This window comes from Solanum lycopersicum, chromosome 4 (assembly GCF_036512215.1).
Source record: "Solanum lycopersicum chromosome 4, SLM_r2.1".
Classification (NCBI taxonomy): Eukaryota; Viridiplantae; Streptophyta; class Magnoliopsida; order Solanales; family Solanaceae; genus Solanum; species Solanum lycopersicum.
Genome location: NC_090803.1, coordinates 7,678,512 through 7,702,783, shown reverse-complemented (window position 1 = coordinate 7,702,783; position 24,272 = coordinate 7,678,512). Strand labels below are relative to the sequence as shown.

Here is a 24,272-nt window from a genome sequence, read left to right as displayed (position 1 = left end):
AACTAATTATTTTTTTCTAAGAAAAATCAAAAATTTGAAGCTATTATCAATTACTTTATCTCATTTTCATATAACTTCAAAATTAGAAATGATGATTTTGAAATAAACAATGAATTCTGCGAAAATTGTAAAAGCTTGATTGAAATTTAGATCAAGACAAAATACATGATACCTACTAATCATCTTAAAGTCTAATGGATTTATCAAATTATTAGAAATGTTAATAAAATATTTAAAATATAATTTTTAAATTGAAAAATCATTCTAATAGTAGTAAAAAAGGGATGTGAAGTTGTGGTAAAAAGTGACATTGAAAGTGAGAAGTTTCAATAGAGATGACAATGTATTTTTGAAGCAGACGAAGGAAGAAAGAAAAAGATAAAATAATAAGTAAAAAAAAGTTAGAATAATAAGAAAAACAAGAAAATATATTTCTTAGTAAAATTTTTGTAAAAATAAAATTATATTCGTTATTTTAGTATATCTGCTTTTTTGAGTATATACATTCTCTATGCCATATAAACAAAAAAATTATGTAATAATATCACTTCAGAATTATTTATGTGATAATAAGACGCTTGCATAATTAAGACGTATCTTTTAAAAATTTAAGACAACTTTAATTATCACTCTATCTCTTTTTCCATAAGCGATAGCTAAAAAAAAAAAAAAACCAGTTTAATGTCCTCATCAGTTTCTTCTCGACTATTGGTGAATCAGAAATATGTTTTGTAATCTCATGCTCTTACGTCATTGACTTTTGACCAAAAAAAACATTTTTTTCCTTATTCTTTCATGGAAATTTTATGGAATTAACCAACATGATTATGTCCATAAGAAAAAGACACATCAATAGTGTCTTTTATAATTGACCAATAACATTTTTTATTTAAAAAAAAAGAAAAAAAGAGGAGGAAGAAAGAAAAATCAGGTCAACAAGACTTAAATTTTGTAATGGACACCTTATGTAAACATGACTTTAATCTATTTAGGTACATTTTTCCATATTCAAAGACTTAAAATTGAGACTTTTAGAAATATAAAACTTTAATACTTACGATACACATGGAATTGTGAAATGTGAATGTGGTCATGCTATGGAAAAAAAAAATAAAGAAAAGTGTTCCTCACGCATAACACACCTAGATGCACCTCTTCAGGAATGAAAAAAAATCGATTTACTTTCATTTGGTATTTTGGCCTAAATTCCTTGACTCCTCGATACTCAATCAAATCCTCTTTTTTGATGACTGAATGCATTTCTATCATAATTATAGCTTCTCATACACAATATACAAATAAGGCATAATACATAAATATGACCTTTAACTTGACGTTAGTTGACAATTTATGACTCTTAACTATGGATGTGTACAAGTAAACACTTAAATGTGTATAAAATTGAACAAGTAGACACGCGTGTCCTACTTGGCATGATACACGTACGACGCCACGAAGGACAAAAATTTTCTATTTCGGGTGCCATGTAGGACGAGTATATCAATTTGTTCATTTTATACAAGTTTAAGTGCATAGTTGTGCACATCTAAAATTAAAGATCATAATTATCAACTGACGCCAAGTAAAAAGTCGTGTTTATGTATTATGTCTATAAACAATGTACGAGTAACTACACTTGATACGAATTGTTTTGAAACTACAATCAAATTTTATTTCATCAAAGTTGTTTGTTCTGATATTTTCTGATGGCTATAGCAAAGCGTTGTTATAAAAATCATATAGTAATAATATAACATAAAAGTTCAGTTATAAATTATGTTTGTTATAGCATGTGACTATCATAGAGAAATTTGACTATAATTATCAGCTAAAAATTAATTTCCAAAATGAGCAATTCTAACTAGAAAATATCTAAGTAATTGCAAAACACACATGTAAAATGAAATTAACAACTTTATTTTTATTTAGTGTTATAATGATATATATAAACTTAAAATGAGAAGCTAAGAATCCACATTTAGTGTTATAATGATATATAAAAACTTAAAATGAGAAGCTAAGAATCCACGTAGCCTACCCAACTTATTTAGGATTGAGGCGTACTATTAAGTAACATCACTAGATGATAAAATTTGTAAAAGAAGTAATTTCAAAATATCAAGTGCTCCCCTAATTACTCTTTGAACAAAATAATCAGTGTTCACTCGACTTACAATTCTTGAACCATTTTTTTGATATAATTCTATAATGCAAGTTGCACCTGACTGTTTAAATCAGATCTCTATTTCAGTAAAACGAGAAGGGGTTTACGTATAAATAGAACATACAGAAACCAACAAATATTGCAAGTAAACCAACAGATGTTTCTCCCCCTCCAGCAATCAGTGTCTTAATGTCATGAACTCGAATCAAGTCAACTACTATCCTGCATAGGGCGTTGTCCGTGTCATTCACTTGGTATTACAAGACCTTGCAATTTGTGCAACCACTCGACGTATTGACCTTGCTCCTGACTCCTCTTGCTTCTAGATATTTGTGGAGCTCATCTCGAAGTCTCTCATCTGATGAACTGAAAAAACAAAAGAAACTCATAATTCATACATATTTGAAGAGAGATCTGATGCAAGAAACCGAAATGGTCTTTCTTGAAGAAAATGCGACTGGCGACCCTTGAGATTGTAATAAAATAAACCAAGAAGAATCGTTTAATTTAAGAAACAATATGTACGCACAAACATCAAAACCATCCGGAGAAACAGATGAAAAAATTGCTAAAAATAAGGCAATAAGAGCAAAAGGAAAGCACTGTGTTTGCAAGAATGTAAAAATAGGGGGATTAAACTAGCTTCTTCGACTCGAGCAAGTTGATACTATACAAAGCTTATAGCCGTGAAGTTTAGCAGCTTTTTTTCCACCTCCTGAGAATGCGATTTTAAGCTTTTTATAAAGAACTCAGAGGGCTGACCTTTCATGACTTGGGATACTGAAGGTGGACCAATAAAAGGATGCAAACAGCTCAAACTAAAGGCACAAATTCATAATCCAACTCGAAGCTGGAATAGAAGGCAGCAACAGTATATATAAATAAACTAAGAAATGAATATCCTGTTTCCCTAGCTGACAGGATTAGACGATTGAATACCATATATGAGAAAGTTGACAAATGCAAGAATGCTCTAGCGATTTTTTACATACTTATGTGAGCTTAGAATAAAACAGGTTGGCAAAGCATTTGATAGAAAAACTTGCTATTTCAGCGATCCTGTATCCAAAGTTGATAGTGACAAATCTAGAAGTTCTTAAAATTTAGAAGTATCGAACGACCTTAAGTCCTTACGAGATATGCAAGGATTATAATGTGGTGATAGCTGTGCGGAGAATAATAATATATAATTGTTATATTGGGAACGATAAAACAATGTTTGTTACATGGTAAGGAATAATACTTCTTTTATATATATATAAAGTAAGTAACAATTTTATTAAAGAGGTTGTACACAAAAATGCTTGTATACAAGAAGTATTCAAAGAAGTAAAGAACCTATAAAACAATATGGTTTCCTACAAACAACACCCAGTTCATTTAAAGAATAACACATGAATTGTTATGTAGAAATAGACTATTTTAATGGTAGTCTTATTTCTAGACACTCTTACATTGGTGATTTATGTATTCTTATTTAAAGGTAGGGGTACGTCTGCATACACACCACCCTCCCAAGTCCCCATTTGTGGGATTACACTAGGGCATGTTGTTATTTTTGTCGTTATCTCACATAAAATAATATCATTATGCGGAATTATTTTTCCATGTACCAAAACCAGACAACTAATCAATGCATTGAGACTGAAACTCCTTCGCCTATGAGTCCAAATGCTGAGCTCTCACTCCCCAAAAGCGAAAGTTGTTCTAAAGTGCTTCTACCGAAGGTGAAAGTACCTGATACAGGGACCTTTTTGGGCTGAAGAATCAAGGTATAGTGATGGAATGTAGTTCATGTTTTGAATTTCAACATCACAACCATCACCAACTTGAGCAGTTACCACACAATCAAACTGTAGCAAGAATCTCAAGCCAGGCTTCTTCACACCTACTTTCATGAAAGCGTCCCTGGGAAATTTGGCATTTTCATTAAAGCCCTCGGCACCCAAAAAAGCAGAAACAACAACTTCCTCCTCTGACTCGCATCTCCTGCGTAGAACTACGTCTTGAAATTGTGGTGAATACCAGTCTACAACAAAATTGCCAAAGCTACTACTTTCATCATTCTGTTAAAATCAGAAAAAGAAAACAAAACTTAAGAAGTGCTCAGATTTCAAACTATTAATTGCAGTTAGTTACTCACATCAAGGTGGATGAGATTACAATTAAATGATTTCAAGATTTCGACTTCAATAGACAGAACTAATTTGTCTTTGAAAGTGAAAAAAGACAACATAGAAACAAATTAATCAAATTTTGTATGAGACGTCTGGTGGAGTGCAACCATCATGAACACAAACATTTCTGCCCCAAATTGAATTCATACCTGTTTTTTTTTTTCTTTTATAAACTTTTTATATTTGATGAAAGGAACACCTCTGTCATACTCCAGATGACTTTGAGGAATACTTAAGTGAGCCATCTCTATGATATTGGCTTCGGCTTTCTAGTGGTTTACTGCCCTTCAGATAGCTATTGTTTTTCTCTCCGTTACACTTGCTTTAACTTGATAGCATCTTGATGCCTACTTATTACTAACAAGTTGTTTTTACCCGTCTAACAAAGGGATATTTGAATGAGTTACTTCATTAATTATGATAAAGAGTATGTTAAACTGCTGCATCAAACTAACGCTAGGGGTCGTTTGGTAGAGTGTATTAATATAATGCAAAATAGAGTGTATTAGAAATGCATGTATTAGTTATACTTGCATTATTATACATAGATTATTTTTATACATTGTTTCGTTTGGTGCATTAAAAATAGAATGCATTGCATTATAAAATTATTTAAAAAGATTCCCTTCACTATTATGGTGGAAAAAATATAAAAAGGTATTAAGGGGCAATTGAGTCTTTAATTGAGTTTAATTCATGTATTAAAAGCATTGCATTGCTAATACCTAGAAATCCATGGTATTAGCAATACACACATCAATGCATAGTAGAGTGTATATCAAACAAGGTACTAGTAATCCACAAGGCTAATGCATACATTATTGTTTTAATAACTCTAAACCCCTAAGAGTATGAAAAAGGATAAGATAAAACATTACCATTTGGGTAAACTGATCACATAAAAATATCAGTTTCAACCGATCAACTATTGAATATATGAACCCTTTATTTCGTTAAATAATACAATCTCAGAGGATTCATCATAATTAGAATATCTTGATGGCACCCAAGGGTGTGGCAATGAAGTGGGTTGAGAATGTCTCAGGTTCAAGTCCCAACAGAGACTAAATCACTAGGTGCTTTCTGGCCAACTTACGAATTTAAAAAAGCCTTCATTAGGAGACAAATCAAACTAAACAACCCGGGAAAAGGAACGGTCAACTTTCTGGACATGTGATAGTTGAAGACGGGTTCTAGATACTTGTCAATGAGATGCTGATACATTTTTCCTTCGGGGACCATAGGGAGTGGTCCTCTTCTCTTACCCAACAATTTTGGCAGTTATTCTTGATTAACAAAGACTGAAGCTATTACACTATGATACAACATAATAATCTGTAGCTAGTGCCAGGAAGGTTCACATTGTCTAAACAGTTGAATTCAACAACATCAACAACTACCTCAATTTCAAACTGGCTGGGGTCAAAACAATCAGAATTCAGGTAAACAATTTAAGATGGAACTAAGTTGAGAGATCTAAAGCATGGGCATATCACATACGAGAACTCTCCATCTAGTCTTTTTTTTTCCTGGAATTCAAAAACAACTGTAGAAATCATGTATTCGGCTAGTAAACATGCTTAGTTCTTCACAAGACTACTCTAAAGCAGAACAAACCACAAAACACGTACATTTTGGTCAAATCTGGACATGGAAATTAACTGAAAATGAAAAAAGATAAAGGAAAACAAAAAGAGCTAGCTGAAATTTCATATGATTAGCAAAGAACAGTTAATAAAGAAGTAGTATTATTTACAATAACATACACATATGAACAGTGAATAACTGTTTTTGTACTTCACATGAACATTATTTCAAATATTTTCTTATTTACTGCAGAAAGTATAACCAAATACAATTTCATTTTCAACTCCAACTCCATAGATTCCAAAAAAAGCAAAAAAAAAATTGGAATCTCCACTCAAACGCCTGACATAGAAAATGTACTAAAATTCAAAGAAGACAAGATCAAATAAAAAATACCTACTAACCCTTTTTGCATAAGCTTCACAAAAACATAAAATTAGGTTTCAAAGAAACAATGTAAAGATAATCTCCATCAAATGGAGCCAAAATACAAAGAAAAAAAATGGGATTTTTGAGCAAAAAAGAATTTTACCTGAAACTGCTTAACTGAAGCTTCATGGTTAATTTCAGATTGCAAAACTTTGAGCAAATCCAAATTTGCAATAGCTTTACGAGCTTGCTGTAACACTGCTGGAACTTTCCTGATCGCCCACAGGAATGTAGAAGAGCTCCAAAGTTCAAGGGATTTGAAGAAACTGAAAATTGCAAAAATAACCAGTTTGAGGAATCGATTTAAGGTATAGGCACTTTTTGCAAATTTAGCTACTTTTAAAGTTTGACTCATCGAAAGCTAGATGATTTAGAAATAAGTAAAACCTCAACAAGAATATAGGTTGAGACCAACAATGTATGCGAGCTTGCACATACAATTTTGTATTCTATCGGACAATTGGGGAATATTGGGGTGAACTAGAAAATTTTTGATAGAGTCAGATTATATTTGATTTTTTAATAGATCGAAAAAAAACACTAACTGATACTGATTACAATCAATAATAATATAACAATAACATAAATTTCATAAGTGAATTTTAGAGATAAATCTTAATGAAGTAGAGGTTATTTTCAATTGACGTTTCGACAATTCTTTTTTTTATTTGGGTTGGGAAGAATAAGATGTATCTATAATGTTTTAAAGATTTTCAATCGACATTTATGTCATTTGGCTTTGGGTGTACAGAAACAGATACTTGAGTATGTATTAAGTCGAACAAGTATACACATACATATACAATGTGTATACGGTAAATTTGTTTGTTCAACTTTATACAAGTTTAAGAGTCTACCTTGTACCTACGTACATCCAAAATTGCCAAGCTAAAGCCATATTAAAATTAAAAAATTTCAAATATATACAACAACGTAATTAATTTACAATAAATGTACTCATGCTTTATTTATATAAAAATTAATCAAAAGTCATAAAAAATATACACTAATAATACAATATAACTTAGAGATATATGAGCTATAAACTGACTATATATTATTATATACTCAAAAAACTGGATAAAATTTAACTATACATGAAGTACATGACTATTTGATTTCGATCAATTCAAAATCAAATCTAAACAGTCTCTTCACTATGGACAACAATGATAGCGAATACTGAAATGAAGCATGCTTCAAAATTCAAGTGTTGAAATACACTCGATATTTCAAATCATTTTTATATATAATTTACTTGGAATAATTCACGTTTGCAACCGAACAACTTTTTAAAAAAGGAGAAGAAAAAGGACGACAACAACGAAGAAAAAGTAGAAGCCGCCGCCGCCGCCGCCACCGCCGAAGGTCAAAGAATAAAGTGGCCATTTTTTTGGTAATAGTTAAGTTGACCGAAGAGTCTCTTGACATAACTTTTCCATTAAAAAGAAAACGTTTATACTTCACACTAGGGTTGTTTGTGGTTCGATTTGGATCAGTTATTGGTTAAAATCAAACCAATCTAGTCGATTTTTGTAAATTTCTAAAATCAAACCAAACCAAATGAAAAAAAATAACAATCGGTTTTGTTATTGACGGTTTGGTTCGGTTTTCTGATTTTTTTGATTTGAAAGTAATAAATTTTTGAGAAAATACATATCTTGATTAAAAAAAACATCTAGTACATGAGCAATCCACAAAAAAAAACTATTGTTGGTTCAATTAAGCAATATAGAGTTATCATTATACGAACAAAATTATTAAATTAAGAGAAAGCGTGTGACTATTTTATGAAAGGTATGTTAGGTAATAAATTGTGATGGATTTGAACTTAGAATTGTAATTGGGCTAAATTTTAGGTGTTAGGTTTGAGAAAATTGTAAAGTTAAAGACTTAATTACTTGAAATTTATTAAAATATTATATTATATTATTTATAAATACTTTATAAATAATTATAAAATTTATATTTCCAATTTATTGGTTTGGTTATTTTACAGTAAAATCAAAACCAAACAAACAAATAGTATTTGTTTCAAAATTTAAAAACCAAGCCTAACTTAACTAAATCAAATATCGATTTTTTAATTAATTTGATTTAGATTACGGTTCAATTTGATTTTTTAACCATTACCATGAAGACATGAACATCCCTACATCACACTATCCTTAATCTCAATTTATGTGATATTTTGAGAGCCAAATAGTTTACATTTAACTGGAAATTTGTACATTGAAATTTTTAACTTTTTTGAAATTTATTTATTTATTTATAAATTACACAAAAAATAATATATTTCACAATAATTGATAATGAAAAACAGTTAAAAAGATAATATATAGAATTTACAATCAAATTTAAAAATCTCAAAATTGAAAGGTACACTCAAGACCATCCCATATAATGACCATTCTTGTAAATCATCCCCTATAGTACCTTGCAGTGTACCCGCTTCTAGAGAATAAATTATAGAAACTTTACCGCTCAAATTAGGGCTTTTCTTTTCTTTTCTTATTCAGCAAAGCACAAAGTCCTCAAAGTTCAGTGCAACAATGGCGAACGACGTAGACATGAGTGGATGGAGTGAGCTTCTTCATTCTTCTTCGAAGCTTCTAGAACAGGCTGCTCCTTCAGCTCAGTTTCCTCCGCTTCAGGTTCCGTTAAAAATCATTTTTTTTTGGTAATGTATGTTCGATTGTCGTCAATTTACTCTAGTTTGGAATGCTTATGTTTGATTTGGAAATTTTAGAGGAATTTGGATCAATTGGAAGCATTAACAAAGAAATTGAAGGCTAAAACTTTAAGAACTGAAGCTCCGACTCAATCTATTGCAGCAACTAGGTACATTTTCTTTGTATTCAGTACTAGTAGTTTTTAAAACACTATGTTATTTTGCTTTAAGTGATATTTGATTATGAATTTTAGCTATATTCATTTGGGGTTTTGGTACAGTGAAGTTTCAAGTTGTGCTACTTTTGTATATCAACTTCTTGCAAAATCCCCCTTTTAAAAACTGTTCGGCATGCTTTATTTAAGCCGAGGGTCTATCAGAAATAACTTCTCTATCTCATAGATAGTAGTAAGGTGTGCATACACTCTACTAGTCTAACCTCCTTAGACCTCACTTGTGCGATTACATAGCGTATGTTGTTGTTGTAACTTCTTGCGAAAAAGTCAATTCATGTTTGGCCTATCATCTAAAACCTACTTATTCTGAAAAATGCTTTCGTCCTAGGTGCTTTTTGGATAAGTAAGTAAAAGCTTGTGTTTGACTAATCAATTTGAAAAGCACTATTGCTAATATTAGAGCATTCATTTGTGGCTCTGTGCTTGGCTAGTGCTTCAGTAAGTGTTTCTGGGTAGAAGTTACTTTTTAACTTCTAAGAAACAGCTCTTGCCACTTTCAGAAGGCACTTATTTTTCCTATAATCTTGGACCAAGGTCCAAACACCTCAACTATCTAACATAAACACTTTTTTTTTCTTTCAAAAATTAAGTACTTTTGACATCCCCGAAGCTTGGTCAAATAGGTTATTAGTTTCAGATATTGATTAAAACATTCTTTCTCTTCCTCTTTATCTCCCAATTTCCCTTCTTTCAATTTTCAGACATAGGTTTGTTTCATACTCTCACCTGTGCTTTCAAAACACTTTTGAAGTTTTATATTTATTTGTAATCCATTTACATGCATCTTCCATAGATCAGGGGTTAGTGGTTGCAATATGGAGACTAAGAAGTAACAGAAATGTAGTTCTGTAGAGTCTGATTGTTTGTTTCCTTTGCTTTGAAAGGCTACTAGCTCGTGAGGGTATCAATGCAGAGCAGCTTGCTCGTGATCTCAAGTCTTTTGAGTTAAAGGTACAGTTTTCCTTCCCATTTAGAGCTTTGCCAAGTCAATTATTTATTTTCGATAGTGCTCCACGTTTAGAATTTGTACACATAGAATGAATGATTACATATGAATGGTTTTCAGGTAATGGATGAAAAGTCAAAGGTTTGGTAGATGTTTTGTTAATGTGGATGTTAATCCAACAACATCAAAGCGAGTATTTGGTCTTACATATATTGTTACTTTAAGTTGTGCCCAATATTTGTCAGATGCTGTTTTTGCCTATGTTGCTCAGGACTCTTCAAAAATGTCAATGGCTACTTTTGGCGAATCCGACACGTGTGTGGCATCAAAGTTGAAGAGTCCCTGCAGCTTAGGTTTTTGCTTTTAAAAAAAAGCCATGAGAAGGAGGCTAATATTCTGCATGACTACAAACCTTTTGCTGCATGTGTCCATCATTAAATGAGTCAACTCATAGTAATGGAAAACAAACTGGAATTATTATTAGCAGTTCTAAATGTAAAGAATTAGAAAAAAGTGTTTCTCCTTTATCTTGAATAAGAATCTAAAGGATCATTTTTTATTCTATCGATGTTCTAAATTTGTTTGGTGAGGAATTGGGCTGGAAAAATCTTCCCGACAGTTTTTATCTGATTCTACCTTTTGTTAATTTTCTTCACATTCCTATATTCCTTCCTCACCAGACGACATTTGAAGACGTTTTTCCTGCGGAGGCAACAACTGTTGAAGAGTATTTGCAACAGGTATTTTTAATCTTTTAATGTGCAGATGACATTCCTTTTGTTAGTACTACTATCGTCATGCATTAATTGTTATCATGTTACGTCGTTTGGGTTGAGCTCATTCACTTAATGTAGATGAAATTAATGATGCGTCAACTCAATTTGTCCCTCTTCTTGGAGATTGGTTATTGTAATATTAATAAAATAGTAAGAACTAAGATGAGCAGATTCATGTAGGGTGACTTGACCTGCAAGGTAATGTGTAGTGACAATTTTAAAGCATAATGAATAAGTAAGTGGTGTTCGATACGAAGAAGCATCAGCTGCAGTAGGATCTAGGTTTTATCGGTCATTGGACCACTTTATGCTTTCAATTTCGTTTTTGAATTTTATCGGGTGTCTCCCGAAGGGAAGACTATTTTCTTAGGATATGAGGATCATTTGCCACCAACACAACAAGCAGAAAAAAGCAATTGGGTTGTTAAGCGAACCAATATGCTCTTGTTGGTAGTCAGCGTTGTCACTCTTCAATGCACTCTCTTTCTCCAACTCTTCAAAGCACCTGCATATCCCAAGCCATGTGTTTTTTTTCAATCTCTTTCTTTTACCCAACACAACTTTAAATGGTGAAGAGTTATAGCCAAATTGAAGGATCTAGGATACTCAAAGGATGAATGTTTGACAGATGTTCTGTTTTGTCTTTCCTTGTTTCAATGCATTTTACTTATTCTCTTTCAAGGGCATATTGTGATATTGGTGTGTTTAAGTCTCTGATGTGAGTTCATGCTATATTATGCTAATTAAAAGAGTATTTCGATGAAGCTGCACAAAGTGCCTTTACCCATTTCATGCTAGTTCGACATGCGTACATTAAGGTGAACGAAGAGTTAATGTTCAATAGAGATGCCATTGTTGTTTGAGGATGACATCATTTCTATTTCATAGTTTCTTTTGGTGTAAGGAGAACAGACCAGTTTGGGTAGATGTTTGGGGCAACTTGTTGGAAGTTGATGGTTGAGTAACTTATTCATATGACACTTTTTCCAGCACTACCTTGGAATATGTAAAAATTTGATTTATCAAAAAAAATTACAACACTCGTCTCACAATCAGGAGGTCCGGCAATCAAAGGAGATTCTTCACATGGTTATGCTTTTCTTAATTGTGGATTTTATGAATTATAAGGCACTTGTAAAAATCACATATTACTTGTGTGTGTTTTACAAGATCTTTTAGATGTTTGAATGCATACTGTAGCAGTTGTTTTCTTCCTCCAATTTAAATTCTTTCAAATGTGGATATCCTCTACCTACTGCTTTTTCGTTCCTCTGCCAGCAATGAGTGAAGGAAAAATTTTCAGCATATTCTGTGTGATATGTTCTGTTTTGCTTGAAATGCATCATTGTCTCTGGATTCTTCACTTCCTTTTCTGCAGTTTGATCTTCTTTTTTTATTGTCAATTTGATTGCCCAATTTTGACTCTTCTGTAATATCCAACTGTATCATATATTTCATGCATTACTGTATCTTACTTCATAGTGTAAATATTAATAATTATTGTTCTTTTTAATGTTGGAATGCTGGAAACCAGATCCATGAAATGGCAATGGTCTCTGCGGTTCAAGAAGCTCAGAAGGATAACCTAAAAAATTTCAATGATTACATGATGAAAGTTTTAGAGGTTAGTTTGCCCAGCTGCTTTTCGTATGATGAGCTTTGTGGTTAAGTTGCTAATATCATTCGATGCTTTATCAAAATAGGTCATCGGCTGTCTAAGTTTGGCTTGAAAAATTCAAGCACTGTGATACCTTTGTTATACCTATTGGCCGTCAATTACTTATATTATATTTCTTTTTATCTTGATTTTGACAAGTTATCCTATATGATTTTGTGCTCTTTACCATGCTTATTTCAAGTGTTGTTGCACTGTGGAACTCTTTTTGTTACAGAACGACTGGAAGAAAGAAAAGAGAGACTTCCTCCAGAGCCTAAGCCGAATTTCAACCTTACCTAGGACAAATATCAGTGAATCAAGCCCTCTACGTGGTCGTCAGGGACAAATAGCATCTTTGACATATAGCCCTCAGATTTCATCTGGTCCTTCTAGCATGGAGCCTTTAGCATTAACTAATAGGCCCATCGTTGAGAAAAAAGCTGCTGCATATGGAGAAGTTGTCAAGAATCTCACTAGTGCAAGAGAGCGTGGTTTACCCTTTAAAGTAAGTTCTGCATGTTGGTTCTTCACGACTTGATTTGATTCCTCCTTCCTTTGAAGCCAGTGAGATTCTCTGTTTAGTTTTGGTGATTATATCGGTTATTGCTTCAACAAAGTTATGAGGACTAAAATGCCAGTTTTTACACCTATAAAAGAACATGAATCTTGTGACGTGGGGGGACTCAAAAGGGAATGCTTTCAAAGTACATAGATTCTAGGAATTCTATCTAGTCATCTAATCAAAGGCCAGAGGGGAAAATATACATGAATCACTTATGTTGTGTTTTCTTGGACAAACAATATGTATTAGTAAAAAAAGTGAAATACTGTGATGTGAGGACTGTAATGTGATACTATTACCTGTCCTGCTTCATATGATGCTATTATTATTTGAAGAGTCAAACCTTTTTTTCAAACATCTCAAAGTATTTCAAATATACAAGATATTGTTTTGTGGTATTTATATGTTATATCTTATTTTTAAAAAAAATAAGAAATTGATGTTTGAACTTGCATAGGCAATTTGATGTTTCAACCGTCGTGCATAAAACCCCGTCATTCCTTTTTTTGACAGAGGGAGTAACTTCTGTATTGCTGTTGGACAACCAATCAATCCCTAACTAGTGAAAGTGTACTACTTGATGGGTGAAATTAAGAATTTATGCATATTATCACTTTAACCTCTTATTTGGTAGCTTCCTCTTTGATGTCCATTGGTTGTTTCACTATGCTGATTTTATCGATTGGATGGTCTTGTTAATTACGTTGAAAATTTTTCATACTATGTTAGAATTTTGATCAATTGGCTGTGATTATTGTCAGCCTGCTACAGCTTTTAAGTGTGCTCTTGAGAGTTTGGGTCTTAATGCATCTGGTGGGAAGTCAGTTGGCATTCAGAAGATCTGGCATCTATTGTCGGTATGGTGTCAAACTTGACCTTTGTATATCTTTGAATCTTGTGGTGTTAACATTTTCTAATCTGTAACTAGTTATCAATTTAACAAATTTGTAACAGTCTCTGATGGGTGAAGATTCAGCTGTTCAACGTAATGTTTCAAAGAAAATGTCTTTAGTAATTGGAGCTAGACGTCACCTAGAATGGGGTCATGAGAAGTACATCATGGAGACAATTCAAGCCCATCCTGCTCAGGTAATGAATTAGTGTTGATGTTGTCAGTTGATAATCATTTCTATGATTTACTTCGGCACACGTTCTATTTTTCAGTTCAAACTCTTGATCTGTTCAGTGTACTGTTAATTTGGGTCTTTAAATTGAGTTAAGGATTTCTTCTTGGTTTCAACATTTATGAAGTTTTTTTTGGCCCTTTTCATATTCTGTCTTTTTCTTATTTGTCAGTAAAGAAAAGGAAAAATTCCGCCTTCTTTTTTCTTGGGCTGCAGTGAGGGTGAATGCAGGAGTGGGGGGGGGGGGGTTCTTCGCCTCGTCACCAATTTGATTTAAATTGACATTACTGATAACTGATGGTCTTGCTGACTATTATAGGCTGCACTTGGTGGTGCTGTTGGTAATTTGCAGAGAATCCGTGCCTTTCTCAGGGTTAGTTTGGCATCTTTATTAAATGTCATTATTAATCTGCAATCTTCATTTTAGGATGCAGCATGTACCATTTTCCATGATTATAGCATTTTTGCTTTTTACTCTCAGTTTCCATGACTGGATTTTCCTGATTGTTGTTCCTTATCTCAGATCCGTCTAAGGGACTACGGGGTTCTTGATTTTGATGCGGCTGATGCCCGTAGACAGCCTCCCGTTGATACCACCTGGCAGCAGGTTTGAATGCTTTACTCTGATTACACAAACAATTAATATGCAGGTTTTTGCATTTTGGTATGAACTACTATTTGATGTTTCCGTTTAGTTTTGATAGGTAATGTTTCAGTCATGGTTTTAGATCAATCCATTCAATCAGATGAGCAAGTTATGACTCCAGTCTTGTTAGTCTTGTATTTTAGGAATTGCCATTCCTCGTGTAAAACCGTAAGGTAGTGAATATATCCAGCAAAGTATATCACACTAGATCACCTCCTTGTGTTTTGGAAAGAAATTGACCAGATCTGTTCTTTTTACAAGCATATATTGGGCTATATTTTGTGCGATAAGAAGTTTCACTTTCTTGTTTTGTTGTGGTCAGTTGGTGGTCTTGTGATCCTTCAAGATTCTAGTGTAGTTTGAGATTTGGATTTCTCTTAAACAATTTCTTGAATTAACAAGGGTTCTTTACTTTTCTCTTACTATTGTTTTTAACAACCATTTTTGCTGGTTTATGCTTATGCCTCTCTTAAATTCATTATTTGTTTATACTTCTTGCTTTGACTAGCACCCAAATTTTACAGATTACAGTCTCTCTATGCAGTAATGTTGTGCTATTTTTGCTTAGATTTCCATCATATACTATCAATCTAACAACTAAGTAGTAGTTTTTTTAAATAACTGTGGTGTCCGGGTCAGCTTCCTCGCACCTCGACTAATTCCTCGGGGTACCTGATAGAGGGCCTCTATCAGCAACTAGTAGTAGAATAAAAGAAATACGAGTAGAAGTTATTGCTTTTGGTCGTGAATTATTCTAATTTGTAAATGTGCATACTTCCTGTGTTTATCCTGTTTCTGCAACTACTTGAGCTTCTTACTGCACCTGTAACTTTGCCAAGAAAATGTGTAGCTCAAACTGATTTTGATTATTATATCTTAAAATAGATATACTTTTGCATGAGAACTGGCTACTTCAATGAAGCAAGAGAGATTTCCCAACAATCTCGCATGTCCCACCAGTTTGCACCTCTGGTATGTGTTCTGTGGATTGGATATTTTCTGTACGTTGTCCACTCTCTTTTCATTTCAACATTCCTTTTTTTTTTGGCAGCTTACAGAGTGGATTTCCACTGGAGGCATGGTATCAGCAGAGATGGCAGCGGTTGCTTCAGAAGAGTGTGAGAAGATGTTTAGGTTGGGTGATCGAGGAGGTCGACCCACGTATGATAAGAAAAAGTTGCTACTCTACACCATAATTTCTGGTTCTCGCAGGCAAATTGACAGATTTCTTCGAGAATTCCCTACGCTTTTCTCTACTATAGAGGATTTCTTGTGGTTCCAATTATCTGCTGTACGTGAGTCCCCTGCCAGGTCTTCTGCTGTCCTTAGTGAGGGGTTGGCACCTTACACTTTGGATGATTTGCAAGCTTACCTAAACAAGTTTGAGTCATCACACTATACTAAGAATGGAAAGGATCCTTTGGTTTATCCGTATGTTTTACTTTTAAGCATTCAACTTCTTCCAGCCGTCCTATATTTGTCCAAGGACATGGGAGACGAGGGGTATAATGTAGATGCTGTTCATATGGCTATTGTCTTAGCGGACTATGGGGTCCTCTCTGAAGGTACATGGGTAGGTCAAAAATTTGGGGTCATGGATGCTTTTGCTGAAGCCTCTAGTATAATTAGGCAGTATGGATCATTTTACCTGCGTCATGGTGATCTGTTAATGTCACTGGAGTACTATGTGCAAGCTGCAGCAGCAGTGGGTGGTGGGCAGTTGTCGTGGAGTGGACGTGGTAATATTGATCAGCAAAGGCAAAGGACTTCAATGTTGAAACAACTTCTTACAGAGCTATTGTCGCGGGATGGTGGTATTGATATTTTACTTGGTCCCAGGGGTACTGGGGAAGAAGGTCAACTTGGAAGGTTTTTGACTGATGAAAAGACAAGACAACAATTTCTGCTTGAAGCTGCTCGGCAGTATCAGGATGCGGGGCTCTATGACAAGGTAATCTTTTCTTTCTTCCTTTTACATAGTGACATGAGTGAACTTATTGTTCTAACTTGTGTAGTTCAACATAAGACATAATAATCATTTCTCATTCAATGACAGTAAATTATCTCTGTAGCATGAGATCTATTTTGGGTTAGATTTGAAGTCATTTTTTTGGGCAATTGTTGTGCTTAGCGAATAATGTCTTGTCATGTACTTTTGAGTTGGTCCATCAGTTGACAAAGAAAATTCTCCTTTAAGGATTCTTGAATAAGTTGTAGCAGTGAATCTTTCTTTTTGTTGGTCAAGTAATAAATTTCATTAATGTACATGTTATCAATTTATGAATTTTGTGCGCCTTATAATTTCAGTCCATCGAGATTCAGAAGAGAGTGGGGGCATTTTCAGCTGCATTGGATACGATAAACAAGTGCCTTTCTGATGCAATATGTGCCTTGGCACGTGGAAGGTTGGATGGGGAAAGCCAGACTTCTGGGCTTATTCTTTCAGGAAATGAGATCCTGGAGATGTTCAAATATTACCCTGAGATCAGGTAATTTGCAGATTTATCCAGTAGTCAAACATTTTCTGTTGTCGCTATAAATAGTTTCTTATAATGATGTTTTTGAATGCCTATGTGCTGTTCTGGAATGGAAGCCTAATCTTATCCAATTTTGCAGTCCCCAAGAGAGAGAAAATGTGTTGGCACAGCAAATTGTTCTAAGACAGCTGGAGGCTGTGCTATCCATTCATAAGCTTGCAAGACTTGGAAATCACTTGGATGCTATAAAAGAAGTAGCGAAGCTCCCATTCCTTCCTTTGGATCCAAGGACGCCTGATTTCACAACGGATATCTTTCAAAATTTGTCTCATCATGTCCAAGCTTGTGTACCTGACCTCCTAAAAGTTGCTCTTCATTGTCTGGACAACGTTAAAGATACTGATGGGTCACTTCGTGCTTTAAGAGCCAAGGTAAATTTTACAGCATACATATTCATGTTCATTCTCTTTCATTGTTTGTGGCTTTGCTCCTATTTCCCTTTGGTGTTATGCCCACTTTCCAGTTATGATGTGTGCTTGTCCTTCACAAAATGTATTGCTAAGTTCAGTTTTTCGCTATGATGAAAGACCCAATCGGACAAAGGAGAAAACAACTCTTTGAATAATAACTTTACTATTGGTTTTTCAATTACATATGGCACCTATGATGAACCAAGTGTTCACAGATCTGCTTTTGCTTCTAAATCAGATAAAAACAGCAGCCTGGTACAACATTTATTTCTGAACATATATTGGACAATGATTCTCATCATATATTAAGTCAAAACTTGTTTTAGTTAACAATTACATCTTGTGATAACCGATGTGAATATGGTTCTGCAGATTGCAAACTTCCTGGCAAGCAATTTGAATCAGAATTGGCCTCGCGATCTGTATGACAAGGTTGCTCGCAGTTTATGAAGTTGAAGAATCAGTGTCGGTCTCTGCTGTTGTTTATTTTAGATGTTCAACATTGTACAAAGATCATTGAACAGGCTAAGTCCGGGCATCCACGTCGTTACATCCGGTAAACAAATCCTTGAGAGGTTTTACTTGTTGATGTCCACAATGGTAATCTTGTAGACAGTAGAGATGCAAAAGTATTGCCAGTGCATTATTTTCGAGTACTTAATGTGAAGTGTCTCCGTATTATGTGTTTCACTCGTACTACTAGATCAGAGTTGTGGCCTGTGGGGCAGATATTAACTAGCGTGTGTAAAATCGTCCCAATCGAATCGATTTATGTCATTATTTTAGTAAAATCGTGTATAATCGTCCTGAACTATTGGGATGATCTTTTTTGATTTATGAAAAAAAATTCAAAAAGTTCATGAACTGAACCGAATAATCTTGTGCGTGTAAATATATTTTATATGTTAAATTTAATATTTAAAAATATTTTATTACATTTATCAAATATTAAAATAATTTAGTTCCTACGCAGGAAAAATATATTTATGAAAGAAATATTTTAATAATAATATATTTTGACTAGATATTTTTTAAGTAAAAAATTAACCGAACCGTAGTAAAGATAATTTGGATTGTTTAAAAAATTTAATTTTAGCTATATACTATAAAATATCTAAAATTGAGAGAATCATCCTATTAACCTCTCTTTTAGACTATTTCTAATCCAACTCTATTTTACTTTCTATTGTCTATATTTAGAGAGTAAAATAGAAAAGTGTAAATTTTGTATATAACATTTTATATAGTAATATTATCAAGTTATGACATTAAATTTTTAATTTCATTGTGTAGCATTTAGTATCTCACTTTATAGCATTTTATTAATAATTATATTGTTAATTATAATTTATTAAAAAAAATAATTAATTAAAAATTAAGGGAACAAAGATAATAATGAATAATTAATGTTAATAATTAACACACCGACAACACAAATCATGAAACTTTTGTTTCTTTAATAATTGCTACATTTAATGCATGTAGACACGTTTGTGAACATGAATAGTTGCACTTTTAGGGAATTTAATTAAAGTTAAATATATGATTATCACGTTTTTAGAGATATCAAACATTTTCAAATTATTATCATTGCCTTAAATATCTCTAGTTAGTTAAAATAATTTTTTTTTGAATTAATTCCTTAAAAAATGTTGTCAACCAGATAATAACACATAATATTTTCAGATTTGCATTTTCAATCAAATTTGGATCAACGTTACAATTATTATTCATTTCAAAGTTTCACTATTATTTTCAGATTGCTTTCAACGTATAAGTTATTTTTTTCTAAAAATTCAACAACATTTTCATAACTGCATATTTCACTTCAACTTTTTTGATAACCTGATAAATTTTGGCATACAATTTATGTTTCTATTTAAATTATAATATATGCTTTTGTATTGAAAATGTATTGTGTTGTTTAATTGCAGTATTGTATAGGACAGTGAATGATATGTTAACTGTGTATGAAGTGTATGAACGGATTATAAATCTGTGTAACGTTGAAGTCTGAATTTTTTAAAAATAATGTATGAAGATTATACGAACCGTGTATCATTTGTGTATGAAAGTCCATTTTTTTTAAAAATTACTGTATATGTTTTTAATGAAATTAGAATATATGTTTTGTATTAATTTTGTACAGCGGGTAGATCAAAACTTGAAAGATGGAAGGGATTTGCTGACGTGAAATTCAAAAGGACAAAAATGACTTGCAGTAGATGACGTCAAGTTGGACACAATAGAAAGACATGTTCAAATTATCCTGTGCAAAAACAATGATTTCGTAATGTTACATTTGTTATTGTATTGTTTTGAATGTTAGAAACACGTTTTTTTTATTGAGTGCAGTTGTTATCATTGACATTTATAAAGTTTGATTTCGTAAAAAATTATCATATATATATCATTTGTTTTTGTTACATAAGTCAAAGTTCAATATGACATTCATAATTAATACAATGTTTATACATTATAAATATACATTGAACTATACTGCCATTCATAAAATGTTCCGATAGTATTCATACAATGTTCATATATGTATTATTTGTTTCTGTTACATATATCCAAGTTCAATATGGGATTCATAATTCATACAATGTTAAAACATTATATATCTACATTGAACTTTATTGTCATATATAAAATGTTTATATAGTATTCATACAATGTTCATAGATATACCATTTGTTTCTGTTACATATATCAAAGTTTAATATGACATTCATAATTTATACAATATTTATACATTTTTCATACAATATTCATTTATTTTTGCATATTGCAATTGAAATTTATACAAAAATCATACACATTTAATAAAGTGCAAATATTCATTTAAGCATATAACCATTAAATGCAACATTTAATATATTATGACATATATAGTTAAATATATTTATACAACATGCAGACATGATTGTTATAAGATCTCTACTGCTGAATTTTTGTGACAAGTCAGAGTCATCTGTTGGTTTCACACACCAAGAAGACGAAGAAGAAGAAGAAATTTATGAACTATGTGAAGCAATAAGCTGTATGAGTGTTAATGTAGGACAAAAATTTGCTAGCAAACGCACCAAGTTTGTGTACAATAGTGACGATGAATTTGTAGGAGTTGAGGAGGAATCTGCAGCTTCACCAGAAAGGATTGACTAATCCTAAAAAAAAGGAACCTTTACTTTGCAGTTTCACCAACTGTCACGACCCAAATCCGAGCCGTGACTGGCACCCACACTTACCCTCCTATGTGAGCGAACCAACCAATCTAAACCTTAACATTTCAATGTAACATCAACATAAAGTAATGCGGAAGACTTAAACTCATTTGTAAAAACCAATTCAATAACTATTATTTCCCAAAATCTGAAAGTCATCACCACAAGAACATCTATGATCAAATTTCTAAACTAAGAGTATTCTAAAAGCTAAAACAAGTAAAAGCTAGTCCATGCCGGAACTTCAAGGCATCAAGACATGAAGAGGAAGATCCAGTCCAAGCTAGAAGCATTAGCTCACCCTGATATCCGGAGTAATGAAGACTGGCTAGAGTTACTGTTGAGTCGAAGATGACGGCACGTTTGCTGCACTCCACAAATAAACAAGAAGAAAACAATAAAAGTAGGGGTCAGTACAAAACACGGGTACTGAGTAGATATCACCGGCCAACTCAAAATAGAAATCAATATATACCAAGTAATATCATAAAATCAACTATGATACTCAACATGCAGCAACAGCAAGTACTATATCATTAACAATTACCGTCAAGTTCACACATGAGGACTCAAGCCTCAATACCGTACTCATTTGGGAATTATGTTCATTAGATTGAGTATATTAACATCTTTCAAGATTCATTATCTTTATTTCTCTTTGTGTCGGTACGTGACACTCCGCTCCCTCATATTCATTAATCCTCTTGTGTCGGTACGTGACACTTCGATCCCCTAAATCTACTTGTCGATTCGTGACACCCGATCCCCTAATTTTACGTGTCGGTTCGTGACACCCGATCTCCTAAATCTACGTGTCGGTTTGTGACACCCGATCCCCTAAATCTACGTGTCGGTTCGTGACACCCGATCTCCTAAATCTACGTATCGGTTCGTGACACTCGATCCCCTAAATCTACATGTCGGTTCGTGACACCCGATCCTCTAAATCTACTTGTCGGTTCGTGACACCCGATTCCCTAATTATACGTGTCGGTTCGTGACACCCGATCCCCTAATCTCATGCTATCAACTCATCAAGCCTTCTCCCTTATCAAGGTATCATCAATCTCATTACTTTAGTTCATCAAGCCTTCTCCCTTACCAAGGCATCATCATTAAAAAGAGATTAGGTTTTTATCAAGATTTGGGATTCAATAACTTCATCATGCTTAATATAATCACAATTATATAATCACGTTCATGCATGCATACAATTAAGCATATAGTAGGGTTTACAATACTATCAATACATATCATTCGCTATTAAGAGTTTACTATGAAAGCATGAAAACCATAACCTACCTCCACCGAAGACTAGTGATGAAGCAAGAATTTCCCAAAGCCTTGTGTTTTTCCTCTTCGTTTCTCCTCTCTCGATCAATCCTCTCTCCCTCTTTGTTCTTTCTATTTTCTTTATTCAAACCCTCTTTCTTTTACCCTAATTAGTATATAATTAAGAATAAAAGATGGCAATAATAACCCACTAATTAACTTAAGGTTACCTCTTTTAACCCCCAAGAAATTAGACTTATTAACATTAACCCACTAACTTTATAATTAAAGCAGGAATAGTCAAAAACGTCCCTTAAAACGTATAAAGAAATCCGACCCACACTGGGATTTCGCAGTCTGTGACGGCCCGTCGTGCCTGCGACGGTCCGTCCTGCTGCCCGTCACAGAGTTCAGAGACTCAATTTCTCTGAAGAGTCTGTGACGGTCCGTCACACCTGTGACGGTTCGTCCTGCCATTCCATCACGAAGTTTAGAGAGTCGATTTTCAGTACCCAATTTCAGATTTTCTAAGTGTTTTGAAACGAGACCCTGCGACGGTCCGTCGTGCCCATGACGGTCCGTCGTGGGGTCCGTCGCCTCAGCCTGTTTTTCCAAAAATAAAATCCGCTGTTCAAAACGTGTAAACAGGTTGTTACAATAGATACCAATTTACCCATCGTTCATCCCCGAACGATCACAAGAAGGAAAACAAGGGCGAAAAGGAGTACCTGAATCTGTAAACAGATGTCCGTATCTTTCTCTCATGTCTGCCTCCTTCTCCCAAGTGGCTTCTTCAACGGGTCGATTCTTCCATTGAACTTTGATGGATGCAATCTCCCTTGATCTCAACTTGCGAATTTCTCTATCTAGAATGACAACAAGCTCCTCCTCATAAGTCAAATTTTCATCAAGCAAGACTGAATCCCAACGAATAATATAGTTTCCATCCCCATGGTATCTTTTCAACATCGACACATGGAATACCGGATGTACTCCGGACAGCCCTGGAGGCAAGGGTAACTCATAAGCCACCTCCCCTACTCGCTTAAGTACTTCAAAGGGACCAATGTACCTTGGGCTTAGCTTGCCTCTTTTACCAAACCGCATCACCCCTTTCATTGGCGAAACTTTCAACAAGACTTGTTCACCCTCCATGAACTCTAAGTCTCTAACCTTTCGATCTGCATATTCTTTTTGCCTACTTTGCGCCGCTAGAAGCTTTTCTTGAATAGATTTCACTTTCTCTATCGAATCCCTCAAAAGATCAATACCCCAAGGTCTCACCTCGAATGCATCAAACCAACCAATGGGGGACCTACATCTCCTACCATACAATGCTTCAAATGGAGCCATATCAATGCTTGAGTGATAGCTATTATTGTATGAAAACTCTGCTAAGGGTAAGAAGCTATCCCAATGGCCACCAAACTCTATCACACATGCGCGAAACATATCCTCCAACACTTGGATCGTTCTCTCAGACTGACCATCGGTCTGAAGATGGAACGCAGTACTAAGGTCCAACCTAGTACCCAATTCCGCATGCAATGTTTTCCAAAACTTAGAAGTAAACTGCGTACCTTTATCTGATATGATGGATAGTGGAACCCCATGTAATCGAACGATTTCTGAGATATAGATCTTGGCTAACTTCTCGGCATTGTAAGTCACCTTAACCGGGATAAAATGAGCAGACTTAGTTAACCTATCAACAATCACCCTAATAGAGTCATACCTACCCATTGTCTTTGGAAGACCAACCACGAAGTCCATTGTGATTCTCTCCCATTTCCATTCCGGAATGAGCATTCTCTGAAGTGTTCCTCCGGGCCTTTGATGTTCATACTTTACTTG

The 24,272-nt window shown here is 33.8% G+C and overlaps 2 protein-coding genes across 2 annotated transcripts; one reads left to right on the top strand and one right to left on the bottom strand.

The window, feature by feature from the left end:
• Positions 1–2,108: 2,108 nt before the first annotated feature.
• LOC101247905 (uncharacterized) lies at positions 2,109–6,803 on the bottom strand. The gene is made up of 3 exons (XM_010320868.4): positions 6,461–6,803; positions 3,902–4,230; positions 2,109–2,530 (listed from the first exon to the last, which is right to left on the bottom strand). The coding sequence occupies exons 1-3, from the start codon at positions 6,710–6,712 to the stop codon at positions 2,422–2,424; spliced, it is 690 nt and encodes a 229-aa protein (XP_010319170.1). The 5' UTR covers positions 6,713–6,803; the 3' UTR covers positions 2,109–2,421.
• A 1,988-nt stretch (positions 6,804–8,791) lies between these two features.
• LOC101262406 (nuclear pore complex protein NUP93A) lies at positions 8,792–18,791 on the top strand. Its single transcript, XM_004236543.5, has 15 exons — positions 8,792–9,011; positions 9,107–9,198; positions 10,149–10,215; positions 10,891–10,950; positions 12,521–12,610; positions 12,879–13,148; positions 13,967–14,062; positions 14,160–14,294; positions 14,649–14,702; positions 14,853–14,936; positions 15,861–15,947; positions 16,027–16,926; positions 17,283–17,464; positions 17,592–17,883; positions 18,295–18,791. The coding sequence occupies exons 1-15, from the start codon at positions 8,910–8,912 to the stop codon at positions 18,370–18,372; spliced, it is 2,589 nt and encodes an 862-aa protein (XP_004236591.1). The 5' UTR covers positions 8,792–8,909; the 3' UTR covers positions 18,373–18,791.
• The last annotated feature ends 5,481 nt before the right edge of the window (positions 18,792–24,272 follow it).

Bases quoted from the DNA above. Each gene is read 5' to 3' on its own strand.
- LOC101247905 (XM_010320868.4), bottom strand. From the start codon at position 6,712: ATGAGTCAAACTTTAAAAGTAGCTAAATTTGCAAAAAGTGCCTATACC. The intron at 4,231-6,460 runs GTAAAATTCTTT...TGATTTTAACAG, and splicing joins CTTCAGTTAAGCAGTTTCAG to AATGATGAAAGTAGTAGCTT. The intron at 2,531-3,901 runs GTACTTTCACCT...TTGTTTTTTCAG, and splicing joins CAAAAAGGTCCCTGTATCAG to TTCATCAGATGAGAGACTTC.
- LOC101262406 (XM_004236543.5), top strand. From the start codon at position 8,910: ATGGCGAACGACGTAGACATGAGTGGATGGAGTGAGCTTCTTCATTCT. The intron at 14,063-14,159 runs GTATGGTGTCAA...AATTTGTAACAG, and splicing joins AGATCTGGCATCTATTGTCG to TCTCTGATGGGTGAAGATTC. The intron at 17,465-17,591 runs GTAATTTGCAGA...CCAATTTTGCAG, and splicing joins AAATATTACCCTGAGATCAG to TCCCCAAGAGAGAGAAAATG.